The sequence below is a fragment of the Furipterus horrens genome, unplaced genomic scaffold (assembly GCF_987537825.1).
Source record: "Furipterus horrens unplaced genomic scaffold, mFurHor1.1.pri manual_scaffold_1, whole genome shotgun sequence".
Classification (NCBI taxonomy): domain Eukaryota; kingdom Metazoa; phylum Chordata; class Mammalia; order Chiroptera; family Furipteridae; genus Furipterus; species Furipterus horrens.
The window spans coordinates 198,971,606-198,987,702 of NW_028327171.1; the positions used below are offsets into that span (position 1 = coordinate 198,971,606).

The 16,097-nt window shown below is 34.7% G+C and overlaps 1 protein-coding gene across 1 annotated transcript in view; it reads right to left on the reverse strand.

Moving 5' to 3' along the window:
* Nucleotides 1-326: 326 nt before the first annotated feature.
* LOC150022607 (receptor tyrosine-protein kinase erbB-4-like) overlaps nucleotides 327-16,097 on the reverse strand; it is a 521,194-nt gene continuing 505,423 nt past the window's right edge. Inside the window, exons 3-4 of the mRNA XM_090288254.1 lie at nucleotides 546-732; nucleotides 327-346 (exon numbers count right to left, since the gene is read on the reverse strand). Coding sequence (XP_090144380.1) covers nucleotides 327-346; nucleotides 546-732 — 207 coding nt within the window. The remainder of the gene's footprint in view (nucleotides 347-545; nucleotides 733-16,097) is intronic.

A 16,097-nucleotide genomic window follows, 5' to 3' on the forward strand; every position in this document is an offset into this window, starting at 1 on the left:
GCTATTTAAAAATTCTGAGAAGGAATTACAAGTGGTATTTAGTGGGTTACTAAAGAAGAGAAATCAAAACTGAATTAATAAATTAGGTATGTTTTTCAAGAAATAAGGACTTGTGCGTAATGCTAGATATAACGACTTGTGCATTTACTGAGCTTTACCGAGAGTGAGAGCTGCTTTAGCAGAGATTTGATGATATGGTCCACCATTCACCTGAGACCACTAAACACAACATTCTTAAACCTGCTTCATATCTCAGTTTTCAGTCACTGAGCATTTCCTGAACAGTGTACTTCTGTTCAGCTGAGATAACAGCATTAAGGTATCCCTCAGACTGCACTCGCAGTATCTATAAATGAAACAAGGAAATCATATGGCATACTTTCTCACAAGATGAATAAATAGCAGATATTTAAATGTTTTATAATGTTCCTCAACATAACACATACTACAGTAGCCATACACACACACACAGAGACACACACGTGTGTGTCTATAACATTATATTGGTAATGATAGTATTTTTGCTATTTTATATATTTTCTTACCTGTCAAGTTCTTCAATCCAAGTTCTTGGAGTCCAAAGTTGCCATCTTTTCTGTAGTTTAGAAATATCGCCAACGCATATCGATCCTCGTAAAGTTTTGTCCCACGGATAATGCGTAAGTTTTCCAGAGGCAGGTAACGGAACTGATTAAGAGCCACGAGCACATATCCTGTGACTTCTCGAATTGACTGAAAAGACACAAACAAATGCCTCTGTTAAAATATTAAAGACTGTTTGCCAGTAAATTTGTGTAATCGTTTAATTATATTTTTCAGTTTTAATAATATACCCATTTCCACATTATATTGTAGATAATTTCCTTGATGATACACGATCACAAAGAGTTAAAACTCTCATTTGAAATATGAGTTTTATTTTTTAAACTCATGAATGTGCCTATAATAAAATAATGGATCTTGTTTTATGAAGCATTCTTCATACCTGAGATTTGAATATAATTCAAGGCATAAAGATCTCATTTGTTGACAGACTAAAATGAGTAAGAACACATAACCATCAATCAAACTTTATCTAAAAATGAAAATGAGTAAGCTTATCACAAATAAAACAAAGATGTATCTGTTTGTGAATTGTGGGACAAAGTTCAAACTGTTAAGTTAACTTGGTGTTTATCACTATAGCTATCAGAGCTGCCCTATACATGACTGGGAAACACATAAAAATACACATTGAAGACATTATAGTCACTAATCTGATTATGAGTACATTTTTATTTTTACCATCTACTTTTTAATGTAGTTACCTATAAGTTAATTAGTTGAAGGTTTGTAAGGCATTTTAATGCAAAAAGTCATCAAAAACCTTTAGTTTCATTAAAAGGTATAGTTTTTCAGTAAAAAAAAAAAAAGAACAAGATCATAATGACAGCTATGAACATGTTATATTTTTAAGAACATCAAATAAACTGAAAAATTACTAAAATATTTTATATTACTTTAATGTCAATTTCATGTTACTTTAGTCCTCTTTATTTTGGATGTCCCAGTGCTCCATCTCTGGAATTCTCTTCTCTATCCACTTTTACTCGCTTCATGGGTGATCTTACCGGGTTTCGAGGATGAGACTCTCCAAACTTTCACTTGCAAACTCTCCCAAAACACTCTAGACTCATGCCCAACTTTCTTCTTTACATACCCACAAGAGTACCTAATTCATTTCTCAGACACACTGATTCCAAAAATGACCAGGCATCTTTCTTCTACTGCCCCATCCAGCAGCCTTTCTCATCTCTGGAAGTCAATCCATCCTTCCTGTTCTTCAGTCCGAAGTCTTGAGATCATTCTTGACTCTCACCCATCAAATGCAATCCTTTGTATTTGTCCCATATTGAAAATGATCAGGAATGCAACCATTTTTTATGTCAGTCACTTCTATCACCGGAGCCACCAGCATTCCTCATTAAAATTACTGCAATAAATCTCCCTGTTTCTACCCTTGATCACTTATGGTGTTTTCTCAGTGAAGGACACCCCTGATCTTTAAAACATAAATAAAGTCATGATGCTTATATTCTCTTTGTAAAGATTTTATTTATTTATTTATTTTTTGAGAGGGAGGAAAATGTGGGTGGGGGGAGAAAGGGAGAGAAACATCAATGTGTGAGAGAAATATTGGTCAGTTGCCTTTTGTATACTCTCCACTCGGGACCTAGCTTGCAACCCAGGCATGTGCCCTGACTGGAAATCAAACTGGAGACTTTTCAATCTGCAGGCTGGCACTCAGTACACTGAGCCATACCAACCAGGGCATGATGCTTAAATTCTTAAAACCCTGAAACATTTCCCAAGCCACTCAGAGTAATACCAAATTTTTTTCAATGATGAGTCAAAACCTCTATCTGGTCTGTCTAGTGCAGTAAGTACCGGTCATATTTGCCTATTAAGCCCTTGAACTGCAGCTAGTATAGATTGAGAGGTGTTGTAAGTGTAATCACTCTTGATTTCAAAGATTAAATATTGAAATTACATTTTAGATGAATTGAGTTGTATAAAATGTATTATTAAAGTTAACCCATTTCTTTTCACCTTTTCATTGTGCTACACAAAGATCAAAATTACATTTTAATGGGTATCATTATATTTCTGTTGGATAGTGCTGCTGGTTAGTGGTGTGATCTGGCCATCAGTTTTTTTTTTGTTTTGTTTTGTTTTGTTTTGTTTTTTTTCTGACTCCTCTGTTTAACTCTCTACCTTCCTTGTTCTATTTCAGTTTTGTTGATCTCTTTGATCTCCTTCCAACATGACAACTGTGGTCCTATCTCAAGGTGCTCACTATACTCTTAAAGGCTTAAGTTTCTCTTGCTCTTGTTTTCTTCTTGGCTAATTTCCTCACTGCCTTAAAATTTGTGTACAAATCTCAACTTCTCAGTTGAGGCCGACACTACCACCTTTCATCTCCTCTAACTTTTATTACATCTTCACACATTCTAATGCACTATACAGTTTGTATACTTACTACCTTTAGTATTTATAGTCTATCTCTCCCACAATATAAGCCCTATATTGATTTGTTTAATCATGTGCCCCATGTGACCAGAATAGTGCTGGCATACACAGTATAAGAAACCAACAAATATTTGTCAAGCACTCTGGCTGTTCCCTGGCCACATCTTCACCACTAGGCAAGGTCTGCAGAGTCAGAAGAAGTGTCCATCTAGAGTCAGCACTCATCTTTTCTAGTCTATGCTTCAATCCCTTGTGATTCTAGAACTCCATTCTCAAATAGCCCTGAGCCCTCATCCTAGGCCAGTGATATCATCTTTCCCAGTTCTGTCCCCCAGATAATAGACTCTGCCATCAATGCCCAGGCACCATCGAAGGACAGATGGTCCAGGAACAAATGTCTCTGGGGCGAGTGCATGGATTTTGGATGTGTGGGTTAGAATGTGCATTCAATTGTGGTGCACAGCCTCTCATACTACAGGAAAGAACCGGCTAGAGGATGGCCCAAGGGTTGGAGCCCATCTCTCTGTAAGACAAGATATTCCTGAGAAGTCTAAAAAAATTCAACAGTTTACCTGCCAGCCAGTTGGTATAAAGATATACCTGTCAAAGGTATATTTGATTTAATAATATCTGTTTGATTTATAACAAATAATAATACATAAATATGGAGGCCTCCACTTATGCTTTTTCCCCAGGTTCTATAATTCTTAAGAATGAGCATGCTACCACTAAACACCTAGAAGAAAAGAATCCTGGTGGAGTAGAGGCAGAGATGAAGAGGCACAGAACACCTGAAGCTACTCATGTCCGGCATCAGACTGGGAATTCTGAGTCACAATGAGCATTCCTGAGATATTGTGCATTTTGGATTGAAGAGATGAATGCTAGATGAATGTAAAAGAGGGGTTAAAAGTCACAGTGACATGCACTGTTGTTGACCACAGTTCGTCTGAAATCACACCTGCCTGGGATAATCCAGCCTTAGAGTCCTACAAGTCCTTTAAATGGTCAAACTCTTATCGCTTTGAATTCTTAGAACTGCCATCCCTTTAAATTCGTAGCAGAGAGATAATCAAACACGTTGTAACATCATTTGGTCTAAAGATTAAAATTATTTCATTAATTATGAAAATAGTTTACCCTTTACTTTATATACAACAGTTATCAAGCACTTTAGGTTACAATGACAGCACTGAGATATATGTTGGGGGTAGAGGATGTATTACCAATCATTCTGTTGTCAAAAATACATCATAATATCTATCATTCTTTCTAATAGGCTCACCATTAGCTCTAATTCCACTTAGGGAGTGATTCTTCTTATCAAAAGCTACATAAATTCATTGGCTTATCACACGATGAAGGAATACATAAGTGAGGTTATCAGAGAAAACACAGGTGAAGTCACTCAGATAAAAAAAAAGAGGCTTATGAGCAAAGAAGAAAAGTCAATAGCAATTTTACAGTGTGGTAGGGGAGATGAACTCCTTATAGCTTTTAATTGTTAAGGATGTGTCACTCAGCACAGCTTTTGGACCACATGTGAGTGGAGGCTACAAATAGCCAGCAAATAATAAGGGCTCTAGTATGTATGAAGCATTATAGGTATGAGCCAAGAACGATGCAGAACACATAAAGGATGAACTCAACATAGAATAGGAAGCTCCAAGTGCCTTTGGTTACAAGAGAAAGTAAACCATAACTAAGAACATTGTTGTATTCACATATTATTTAATGTATTTATATTTGAACTATATTGTAAAATTATGTATTTCTAATTCTAGAGTATTCATTAAATTATCATTAGAAACAATTTTGTTGATTTCATAAAATGTTCAGATTAAGGCAAGAGTTACTTCTTTGTTGAGATTCAAGGATTGGAGGAATTGTTTATTATACCTGAGATTTCCGTATCTAAAATGAGTCTCTTTTATTGTACATTCTGCTTGTTATTCTCTGGTCTTGAAAAACAGTGTATGCAATTTAAACATTAGCTTAACAAATAGCCTTTTGCTATGTGAACTCTGGACATCATTATATGTTAATGCCAAGGATGTGTATGTTTAACACACTTTGAACAAAGCCACCATTAGTAGGTAATATATAATTCGCCTATGGTGAATTATTTGATGGCAATGATGGCGAAGACCCTATTTACCTTATCCCACATATCCCTTTCTCCTACCTGGAAAAATAATGTAAATAATATGGAAAAAAGATAATAGCAAATCTCTCAACTCAAGATTTATTGCTCTATTTTGTGTTGGAGGGGCTCACATAATAAAAGGCTTTTTAAAGAATTATAGAGGAGAAATTTAAAATTCTCATATTTAAAAACAACAAATTATGCCTTGATTTTTATTTCCCAAGATTTCTGTTTTTCGGGTACTCATGGTCACATCCTTTCAGATACTCTTAAAGCCCTTCTGTGCACAAATACCTTGAAATATCTCAAGATACTCCACTGCAGATAACATGAGCTACAATGCATACTGATTGCAAATAAAATCACAGGAAAGAGTAATGGTTGGATTACTTTCAGTTTAATGCTGAAAAAGATGTAATAGTCTGATCAAGACTCTGATAAATGTATCTTTTTTAAAATGTGCAGTGTAAAGTTAGTCTACTCTGAAGCCATCCGTGTGAAGGTAGAATTCCTTCAGGATGATGCCTAGATTTCATTTGAAATTTATTTACACTCTGCTTTGGTGCAGAAGCAATTGTCTTCAGAAATCTTGGTGTAGTTTAAGCGACAGTTTCTGTATTGTGACCTGGAGTTCACCGTTAAAAGTTTATTTGGTTATTAATGATTGTTGACTCAACCTAGGCAACATATCTAAACTGAATTATGGTGCCAGGTAAAATTATAGATGGGAATGAAGCCTGTGTAGCATCTGTTATCATGAATACTCAATAAGCAATTTAATATCCTTTTAAAAACAAGTCAATAACATGGTTATGTGTTAATATGGGCAGCTCACTAAGCAACCCTGGTAAAAGTGAAGAGGTATCTAAAATTGTCAATTAACTTTCAAAGTCTGATAAGATCACACAATCATGCCAATTATCCATTGCTCCTCTCCTTTCAGGCATCATGATCTTAGAAACACAACCTTTTTAACTATTTCAGACCTTTTCGTGAACATAAAAACAACTCTTAAAAGGCAGAGCTGAGCTAAAAACCTAAGCTTCGTGCTTCCTAGCTTCGTGATCATCAAATTGTTTCTTCTTACTAAGCCTCAGTCTCTTCATCTGTTAAAAAAAAATAGCAATAGCTCTATTAGAAAGGTTTTATAAGGCTTAGAAGACATAATAAAACTGTCCGACAAACACTAAGTGTTCAACAGATGCTGGCTCTTAGAAAGATTATCTCTGATAATAGCCAAGATGAATTCTCTGTGGAGAATCAGATTGGAAAACAAAACTAATTATACTATCATTTCATAAGAACTGTTGCTTTTAATTTCTTTGTTACATAACTTTGGTAGGTTTATATCTTGCCTCTTCCAGTTGCAATGTATTTCTCAATTATATTTTTTCTGTGTATATCACAGCTGTTAGGACAGACTCCAGCACCAAACAAACATTCAATAATGGCTGCTGAATGGAATGGAATTGACAAGTAAAAAGCTATGCTTAACTTCTTTTGATGTATTGTTTTCCATGAAAAAATGTTTCATAAACATTCTGCTAACAAAAACGTTGTTTGAACAACACAATCCTGATTTGTGCTCAAGAACCACAGTGGTAGTAGACATCAACAGAATGCCCCAGTGGAGAGGAGAACCCCTGACTCTGGTTCTGACTCAGTAAGTTTTAATCCCAGAAAACTGCCTATTTTTGTCAACCGAAGAGTGAATACCCACCTAAAGATAACTCTCTCCTTATGGTGTAAGCTGTTGCTGAGTATAACTGATTGATTTTCACTGTCAATGTATGCTTCAACATCTGCTTTGTTCAAATAGTGAATAGAACTTGAAGGTCATTAAGACCTTAAATGCTTCAAAACTTCTCTAACCCAGGGGGCAATTGGTTTAGTTCGTGGCATTTGATGATGGAAATCAAAAGAAACAGCAAAAGAAAATAGATTTCACCAACTTGTCATACCATATTACCAATCAACCTAAGAAAAATACATAGTGTGTTCTAAAGGACAAACGTGTATAAGCATTACTCTCATATAATATTTTAAGAAAAATGTGACATCTGCTGTTATAAACTTCTTAGGATTTCCAATGGGTGCTATTCAATCAAAGATTAGAAAGATTGCATTGCTTCAGTGAGCTTTCCATTTACCTCCAGATCATTTCACAAAAACAAAATCAGTATTATTTTTAAATCTGTATTTCATCTCACAAATAATAACAACTTTTTTTTTGACACAATTCCTTTATTCTTTTATTTGTTTTCTCTAATTTGGTCCTTAGTGTTAGTAGTAAATAGTTCCTTACATGCCCCTTTGTCTACCTTGAGATTTAACTGATTGCAGTTAAATTGTACCTCATAATTCCTGAACATTTAATCCATGTTTAGGAACAATTTTATGTAATTAAAAGCAATTGGCTAAGTGAGTAAAACTCTGGTTTGTAGATTTTCTCCTATTCAGATTATACATACAAACTATGTTTGTTGGATACTTTTTTTTAATAGCAGCATCATTTGAAAATGTACCTCTTTACTTTTGTTAAGACAACTGGCAGCAAGTCAAAGTATTTCTGAATTCCTTAAATTCTACTCCATTGTTTTATGTACTCATGACCACTTATATATCACCTAAATAATACTAATATGTTCCATCAGTCAAGACATCCACAGTGATTACTATGGTCCATACACTTGAAATTAAATAATCTGTCGTATCACAGAAAAGAGTAAGGAGTAGAGAACTACGGGGGTGGGGTGGCAGGGGCGGAAAGTCCCTCCGCTGGTAATGACTGCAGAACTTGTGTGTTCTCTGACAGTGACAAATGTTGTAGCAAATTGTAACCTCTCTATCAGTGAGGTTTTCCATTAAGTTTCCCTAGGCAATTAATTTTCTCCCTGTCCTTTACAGCAAGTCTGGGAATGTCTAAAGAAGAGAACATTCATAACTATGGCATAATATTAAGAACTTTACCAGGAAAAATTAGTAAACACTTAGAAAACATTGCATATTCCTGCTGCATGTAGAGAGACAATGTGACCGACGATCTCATTCACACGTAAAACCTCCAAATGCGGTGGTGCATTTGGCTTTGGAATCTCGCTTTCAGTTTCCTCGACTTTCCTTAAAACTCCCATGATTATGCCAGTCTGGCAAGGAGAGACTCAGTCTGTTCTAATTATGTTTGGAAAAATAGAGTAATGTGAAATATCACGGACCCAAATGCAGCAGAGTTGAATCCATGTTCATTTTACACAGCACGGAATAACACCATGTGGGCGCAGACTCAGATTCGGTTTTTTCCAGCAAAACTGCCAACCCTCCGCCACCAGGAGCCAGTAGTCTCTGGGCTGCTACCAACGCTACAACCCTCACTTTCTAAGAATGTGCGGGCCATTCATTCAACGCTGCCACTCGGCCAGCGCTCATCATGTGACTTCTGAGCAGGATATACCTTACTTCTACTGAAAAGAGGACTACTTAACTCCCTTCTCAAAATAATCATCTTTTTCTTTGTCCTCTATATCTTTCTCAGCTGTCCAGAGAGTTCTCTAAAAGCCACACTTCAGGTCTACATTGGCAAGTGGTCTTTCATCTCCAGACCTTATATCTGGCATATCCCTGTATCATAGAGGTGTTACACTAGAGTTAGGTTACACAAATTAAATTGGGAGCCTCTGTGGATTCATTTAGGTAATCATATACAAATCTCAATTGCATGTGTCTGTGTGTGTGTGTGTGTATTTCTGTGTGTTTATACAGATAGAATTACATTTTTAAGCTTAAATTCCAAATTGACATTTTAACCCTTTTTGACAACTATTTAAAAGATGGTATTGCATTTATTTTTCCCAGTAATTGTACGCATTAATCTTCAATAATCTGGGGAATTAAATTTAAGTGAAATGAAATACACTATATTGCAAGATAGTAAGGACATTTGGAGATCTTTGATTTACACTTTTATTAGCTATAGATAGCACTTAAAAATGATCAGCTGTCAGCTTTTTCATACAGGTAGAAGTTACACATGAATCAAAGCATTGTAAGTTTTATTTATATTGTACATCTGAGAAGTTTCTTTTTTCTCCAAAGAGAAACTGGTTAGGATAATGCAGCCCAATGATTAAATTTGGGTGCTGCAGTCTGATAGGTTTTAGTTTGACTCTTGACTCCATTAATTACTGACCTGGTACAAGTTATTTACCTTAAATTTCTCTTCTGAGAAATAGGGCAAATTCGTTTAAAATGATTCATTTCATCATATTTTTAGTACAATTACACAAATATTTACAAGTAGTTTGTGGAGTTTAGGAACAGTAAATGATATGCAAACAATATACATATATTAAAATTAATTAATTAAATAATCAATGCTACATAGGGCATAAAGATGTGGGCACCAGTCAGTCTGCTTGCTATGGGCTGAGTTATGACCCTTCAGAATTCATATGTTGAAGCCCTATTGCCCAGTATCTTAGAATGTTACTGTATTTCGAGAAGGATCTTTAAAAAGGTCATTTAATTAAAATGAGGTCATTAGGGTGTCCATCATCCAATATGACCAATGTCTTTAAAAGACAAAGAAATTAAGACATAGGCATACATATAGGGAAGATGATGTGAATCAACATCAGGAGAGGACACTTATCTCCAATCCAATGAGAAAGGCTTCAGAAGAAACCAATCCAGTTAACACTTTGATCGCAGACTTCTAGTCTCCATACCTGAGAGAGAATGAACTTCTGTTTAAGCCATTTAGTCTGTGGTACTTTGTTATGGCAATCCTAGCAAAGTAATACATGGCCTGAGTTCACATTCCAGCATTTAGCAGCACTATATTGGGAACATTATTGATCTTTCTGTGCCTGAGTTTTTTCATCTGTAAAATGCTGATACTAAGGTCCCAAATTCCTAGGATTGTTTTGGGAAGTAAATCCCAGTAAATTGCTCTCAGTATTAGTTGTCCTTGTTTCTGTGAGTCCTGCATCTTTCCCCTTGTTCAACATGCTGCCTCTGTTGCGTAGCACCTGAGATGAGAAAACTGCTGGATAGGTTCAAGTCTGAGGTATTTTAATATGTGATTTCCCCCCTCTCAGCAGTTAAAGGAGGAAAACAGTCCTCCACAAAATGATGTATGACAACAGCTGCCTCTTTTGAAAAGCATATGGGAAGTGACCTTTGAATTCAGAAGTTAGAGGCGACTGCTTTTGTGACTAGTCTGTTATTTTTAAATGAAAAGGGTGAACAATTTCAGAAAGAGGAGAGCCAAAGTATCAGGGTTGGGTTTGACAGGACTGCCAAAATACACTTTAATATCAGTGTAAATATTTGGTTGTCAGAACAGAAAACAAAAGACTTAATTAACTTATAAAGAATAAATACTTGTTTGAATCATTTCCTCCTGTGATGCGGTCTTATGTTACTTAGGATGTTCTTAATATTCAAGTCAAACAAATACAGCAGATATACCATAGCTATCTTTGGATACAGTCAGCAATACAGATATAACATAAATCGAGATCAGGGTTTTGGTGACCAGTTATCAGAATGCTTTACATATTTAAGTATATTTATGCAAGTCACAAATTTCTAAGTGTCTTCTTACCATTCCTAATATTTATATTAACTTATATTTATATAGCATTTTCTATACTGAAGAAATTTATATGCCCTATACATTCCTAGACACATTGACTCTTTAAGTACTATTATCTTTATTTTACAAGTCAAGAAACTAAAATGCAATAATTTGCTTAAAGTCACATGGACAAAAACAATAAGTGAAAGAAGATATATTAAAAAACAACAATGTCTTATTCCAGAATTCAAAAATCCCAAGTATATTAGATACTTATTTCAAAATATGGTAAGAATTCCTCCCTTTTGAAAGTAATATGCATTGATATATAGTCTAAAATTGTAGCTTGAGAGTAATGTACTCTAAGTTTTCTTTATGCAGAAAATATTAGCTAAGTCAGAATATCTGTGAGAAGTACCTATAGCATGATTCTGAGTTCTCTAAATTATAACTATATTAAAATGTTTAAAAAATAAAAATAAAAAAGTTTAATAGCATTCTCATATGTACCAATGAATTTGAGGTCTGTTCAGATGGATATGCAGAATGAATCAAATGAGACTTTCTACATGACTGTACCATGTAAATAAGAAAGAAAAAAAAATCCTAATATAAAAAGGTTGAGAACTACTTCCAGGACAACCAACAATGGGAGTAGAAAAAGCATGTTATTTCAATTTGGAGAACTACTTCTTAACTGCATGACCTATGTCGTAGCACTTGGCTGAATCTGTGATTTGTTTTACTATTATTATTATTAGTCTCAGATGCACTTTACAAAGGGTTCCTTCCATATTTATAGAACCCACCATACACAGTAAACTTGTACTTTCTTAATCAAATTACTGAATAGGAAAAGGAAAGTTTTCTTAAATTTTATAAACTGGACAAATTAATAACTAAAAGTAATTGGCACATAGTAGGTATTTAGTAAATATTCACTTGATTTCCATTCCTTAAAAAAGTCTTTAAGTCTCTGTGTTTTCTGCCTTATCTATCTATTCATCCATCCATCCAATTACGTGCTCCACAAATGTTTATTGTCCACCTCCTTTGTAAGAAGCACCGTTCTCGATGCTGGAGGCTCAGAGGTGCACCAAACAGGCATGGGCTCCACTCTCACGGTGCTTATTATTCTGATCACTTCCAGTCTTAGTCTAATGACAAGAATGGCACCAAGATAAAAGCTCAGCCAAGAACAATATACAGTGTCTCAAAAACTTTCTCTCATATCTTTGTTTATTTAAGCATAAATTTTGTTTTAGAATTTCATGCATTAAACATCCCTCATCTTGTATAAGGTTGTCCCACTTACTGTCACACATCACCCCCTTCCATTCCTGAGCAAGAATTCACATTTTTTTTACATAATATCTTACTCGGAGAGGCACTTGTGTATGTGTCTCTCTGTGTGTGTTTTTTCAGTAGACTTAAATAAACAACTTCACCTTCAAACACTTTCCACTCTTTTTTCCCTTTATAGGGATTCTAAAGTGAGGAAATCACATAGTGTCTTCTCAGATAGCTTATATATTATTTACAAGGTACAGATATATTGATTTTGAAATATTTTCTAAATGTCATGACTTTTTTGCCTATTTTGGTTTCATTCATTCAACAAACCGTAGGGTGTGTTAGAAGTTATGCTTTGCTTTAGGTTATTAAATACCCAGGGACCTAGCATCTAGGCTATGGTTTTGAAATGTGATTTCTTGAAATGTACTTTGAAATATACTTTTTTGTTGTTGCAGAAATCTCAGATTCTGGGTCTGGAGTAATAAATGTACAAGATGAGCCTGAAACATCTCGTTATATGAGATATTGAGGACACTATCACAAATTAGTATGGTCATGTCAAAAAGGGCTCAAAAACCAATTGCAGGAGACACTTCCTGGCCATTGATGAGGCAATTTAAATTATGAAAATGATTACAATAACAAAGTATTGAGTCTCTCAAAATATTTTTTAATCTATGAGTTTACAATATTAAATTAAATTAGTCACCTTTAGACAATAATATAGAACTAATTCATTTTTTAATAACCAATAAATAAAAGAAGATAATTAAGCATTTATTCTTTCTTTCTATATGATCTATAACATTCAGTAACCAAATGATAGGTTAAATACAGCATATCTTTATAAAATATTCCTATGAATAAATAAGAAAGTTAAAATCAGTATTATTCAATATTGGTTTATTAATTATAACAAATAAAACAATCTTACTAATGTAAGATGTAAACAGTAAAGGAAAGTGAATGCGAGCTATATGGGAACACTCTGTAATTATAATTTTCCTGTAAACCTAAAAGTTTTCTAACCATAAAATTTATTTTAAAAATTAAGCAGTGTCATTCTAAAATTTCTTATGAATTACTAGTTCTAGATTTTCAATATTCAACAGGTCACAATAATAGAAAATTTTGATGAGAGACAATTCTGTACAGCGTTTCTACATTGCTTGAAACAGCCTTTGTTCTGGACTAAGTTTTCAAGGCTGCATTATCGCAAACAACATTGGAATGTAACAATAATTTCTCCCTCCAGGGCCAAGGACAAATTTTCTGTCAGCCCTCTTTAGAAGACCGGGATTTCCTAAACTCAGAGCTTTTCAACTGTGACACAAAGCCATTTTATGTATAATATTCACTTGTGCGCACTTCCCACTCACCCCTGTGGAAATGTCCCCAGATCCAAGGTGAAACAGCTTAAACAAGAAGCTCATGCTGATTGCTCTGCCATAGAGTTTCCTGTCTTCTGCCAGCGCAAGTGCCAGGCTAAGTCATTAGCTTGCAGACTAAAATCTCACTCCCTTCACTGTTCTCAACAACAGCCATTCGCTATGTGCCTCTGGCTGACCTCACCACCACTCATGATTATAGCAAAGGGACTGAACATGCATATAATAGTTTCTGGACCCAACCACCAATTCAGAGGAACTACAGAAGACAGAGGAACTTGTTAAACTCTATCATGAGTAAGCAGTCAACAGGACACAGGCTTGGGAAAACCCTACTAAAAAATGTCCTAGGCTTGAATGGATAAATTACAGTGTTGGTGAAGGAAGGAGGAATCTATAATTAAGTCTTAAATTTTTAAAAAATGTTTAAAAAAACCTATGGTTTTGGAGATACATTATTTGGTTATTATAAAATTATAAATAAACACAAGAAAACAAGTTCTATAAAATTAAGGACAACGGTTACTTTTGTAGACAAAAGTATCCAATATTAGGACAGATCATGTAGTTAAGTCTCTGGCAGAGCTAGCAAAGTGCTATTTGTTGAGGTACATTGGCAGTTATAAGAGTGTATGATTTTAAATACTCTTTAAGCTATGTTATTTGTTTTATGAAGTTTCTAGTATTTGTCCTATATTTGCAATATAAAGGTCATAAAAACAAAGTTATTAGGAGAAGAAAACAAGGAAGCACATAAAGGTGTCCCTTTATGTCTTCACATCTTAGCATGTGATGTTTGAAATTTAGGAATAAATCAATTTCAGATTGCATAGTATTCCTCTTATAAAATCTTCTCTACTCAGACTCAGGAAATGAGTATGTTAGTAGGGCATATTTGTGAGGTCTAGGTAGAGAAGATAACATGTCTAATGGCAGAATGTCTTAAGAAAGCCTTGAATAAAAAATGAGACCAGGAGCATAGGAGCCCCAAATGGGAAAAAGAAAATCATGTAGAAATTCAGATTTTTATCTTTCAGGCAATAGGGATTTAATGGTGCTATCCACAGGGAAATTAGGCTGTGGCTTGTTTTGTGGAATTATCTTTCTGGTTGTAGTGTAAAAATAAAGGAGGGTGATAAGAGACTGTTAGAGAGAGAAGAGTTAGGGAAAATTTGCCAGGCAATAAAAGATGACGGTAGTGAATACAGAATAGCCAGGGCTGAGATTCAAGCCATCTATCCGAGGTGGAATAACAAATACTTTAGAGACTTACTGGATATGGGCATTAAGGAAGAAAAAGAAACAAGAAATGACTGCAGTTCTTAGCTTGCGAGACAGAAATGTCATTAACTGGGACAAAGAACAAGTTTATGGAGAGAATTTTCCCAAATACTACAGGAACACTGGGTTATCTGAAGCTAAACTGACATTTTCTTTTTTAAAAATTATTTTTAATGACATCATATGCCTTTTAGAATTGACTAGAAGGCACTATGTGTCTGATGTAGTTTTCAGCGTACTTAACATGTTTTTAATAGCATCTGTGATTTGATATATATTTATGGGTGTCGGTTTCCATTATCCTTCATGTTATAAAACAGTGCATTTCACCTGGGGGACTTTTGTTCCCCAGGAGACATTTGGCAATATCTAGAGACATTTACAATGGCCACATCTGAAAAGGCTGGCATCTTGTGGACAGAGATCTGGTAAGTTACTAAACATCATACATGCACAGAACACATCTTGGCCACCCCCAACAAAGACTTTACAGATCTAAAATGTCAATAGTATTGAGGTTGAGAAATCCTAGTATAGTATAGACTTATAAATTTGGGTCAACTGGTTAATTTTATTGTTTGTGGAGATGCCTTGGGGGTTTCCTAGAGGTAGTAAACATCGGTAGTGTCTGATAAAGCACTATTAACACAGTCCATACATATATATATATAATAGATACTTATATTAATATCAATTTTCTTTACTTACATTTATCATTATATATATATCCAGAAGCATAAGCAGGCGGAGAAATAGATAACTATATAGACAGACAGAGAGAAATGACTATATTGATGGTAGATGGATATACACATTCATTGTTCTCTTTCTTTTCTCTTTTTTCACTTTGTAACCTAATTTTCCAATAGCGAAGCTTCCTACATGATTTTTTCTTTCATTCACTGTTAAAAAGCTTGACTGATGCAATTCAGGGACATTAAGACAAATGTATACTTATAAACAACAGACAAAATCAGTCATTTCCTTAACTAGTATAATTCTCTTTCTCTCTGAGATTTTATTTACTGGAAAAATTATATTTTATAGTCTCCAAGCTGTACTCAGTAACCAAACTGGTTTAAATATATTTTTAAATGTCTCCTTGATAAAACAAATGAAATGAGTAGTCTCCCCTTAACTTTTCACAAATGCTTATGGTAATTTTTTTTAGTTATACTCCTTCATTGAATTCCCTTTAAGCCAACCAACAAAGGTGTGTGATTGATTCTCTCTCCTGAGTAAACATCACCATGTTCTTCTCGGGGATGGATTTATTAATGACATCAGGCTTTAGCAGTTGTTGACAACAGGGGATTACATTTCCAAGGGTGGCTACTAGGTTCATGATGTGCTCATTAAAACCAGAGACATCAATATCTTTCTCATCTACTGGACAATG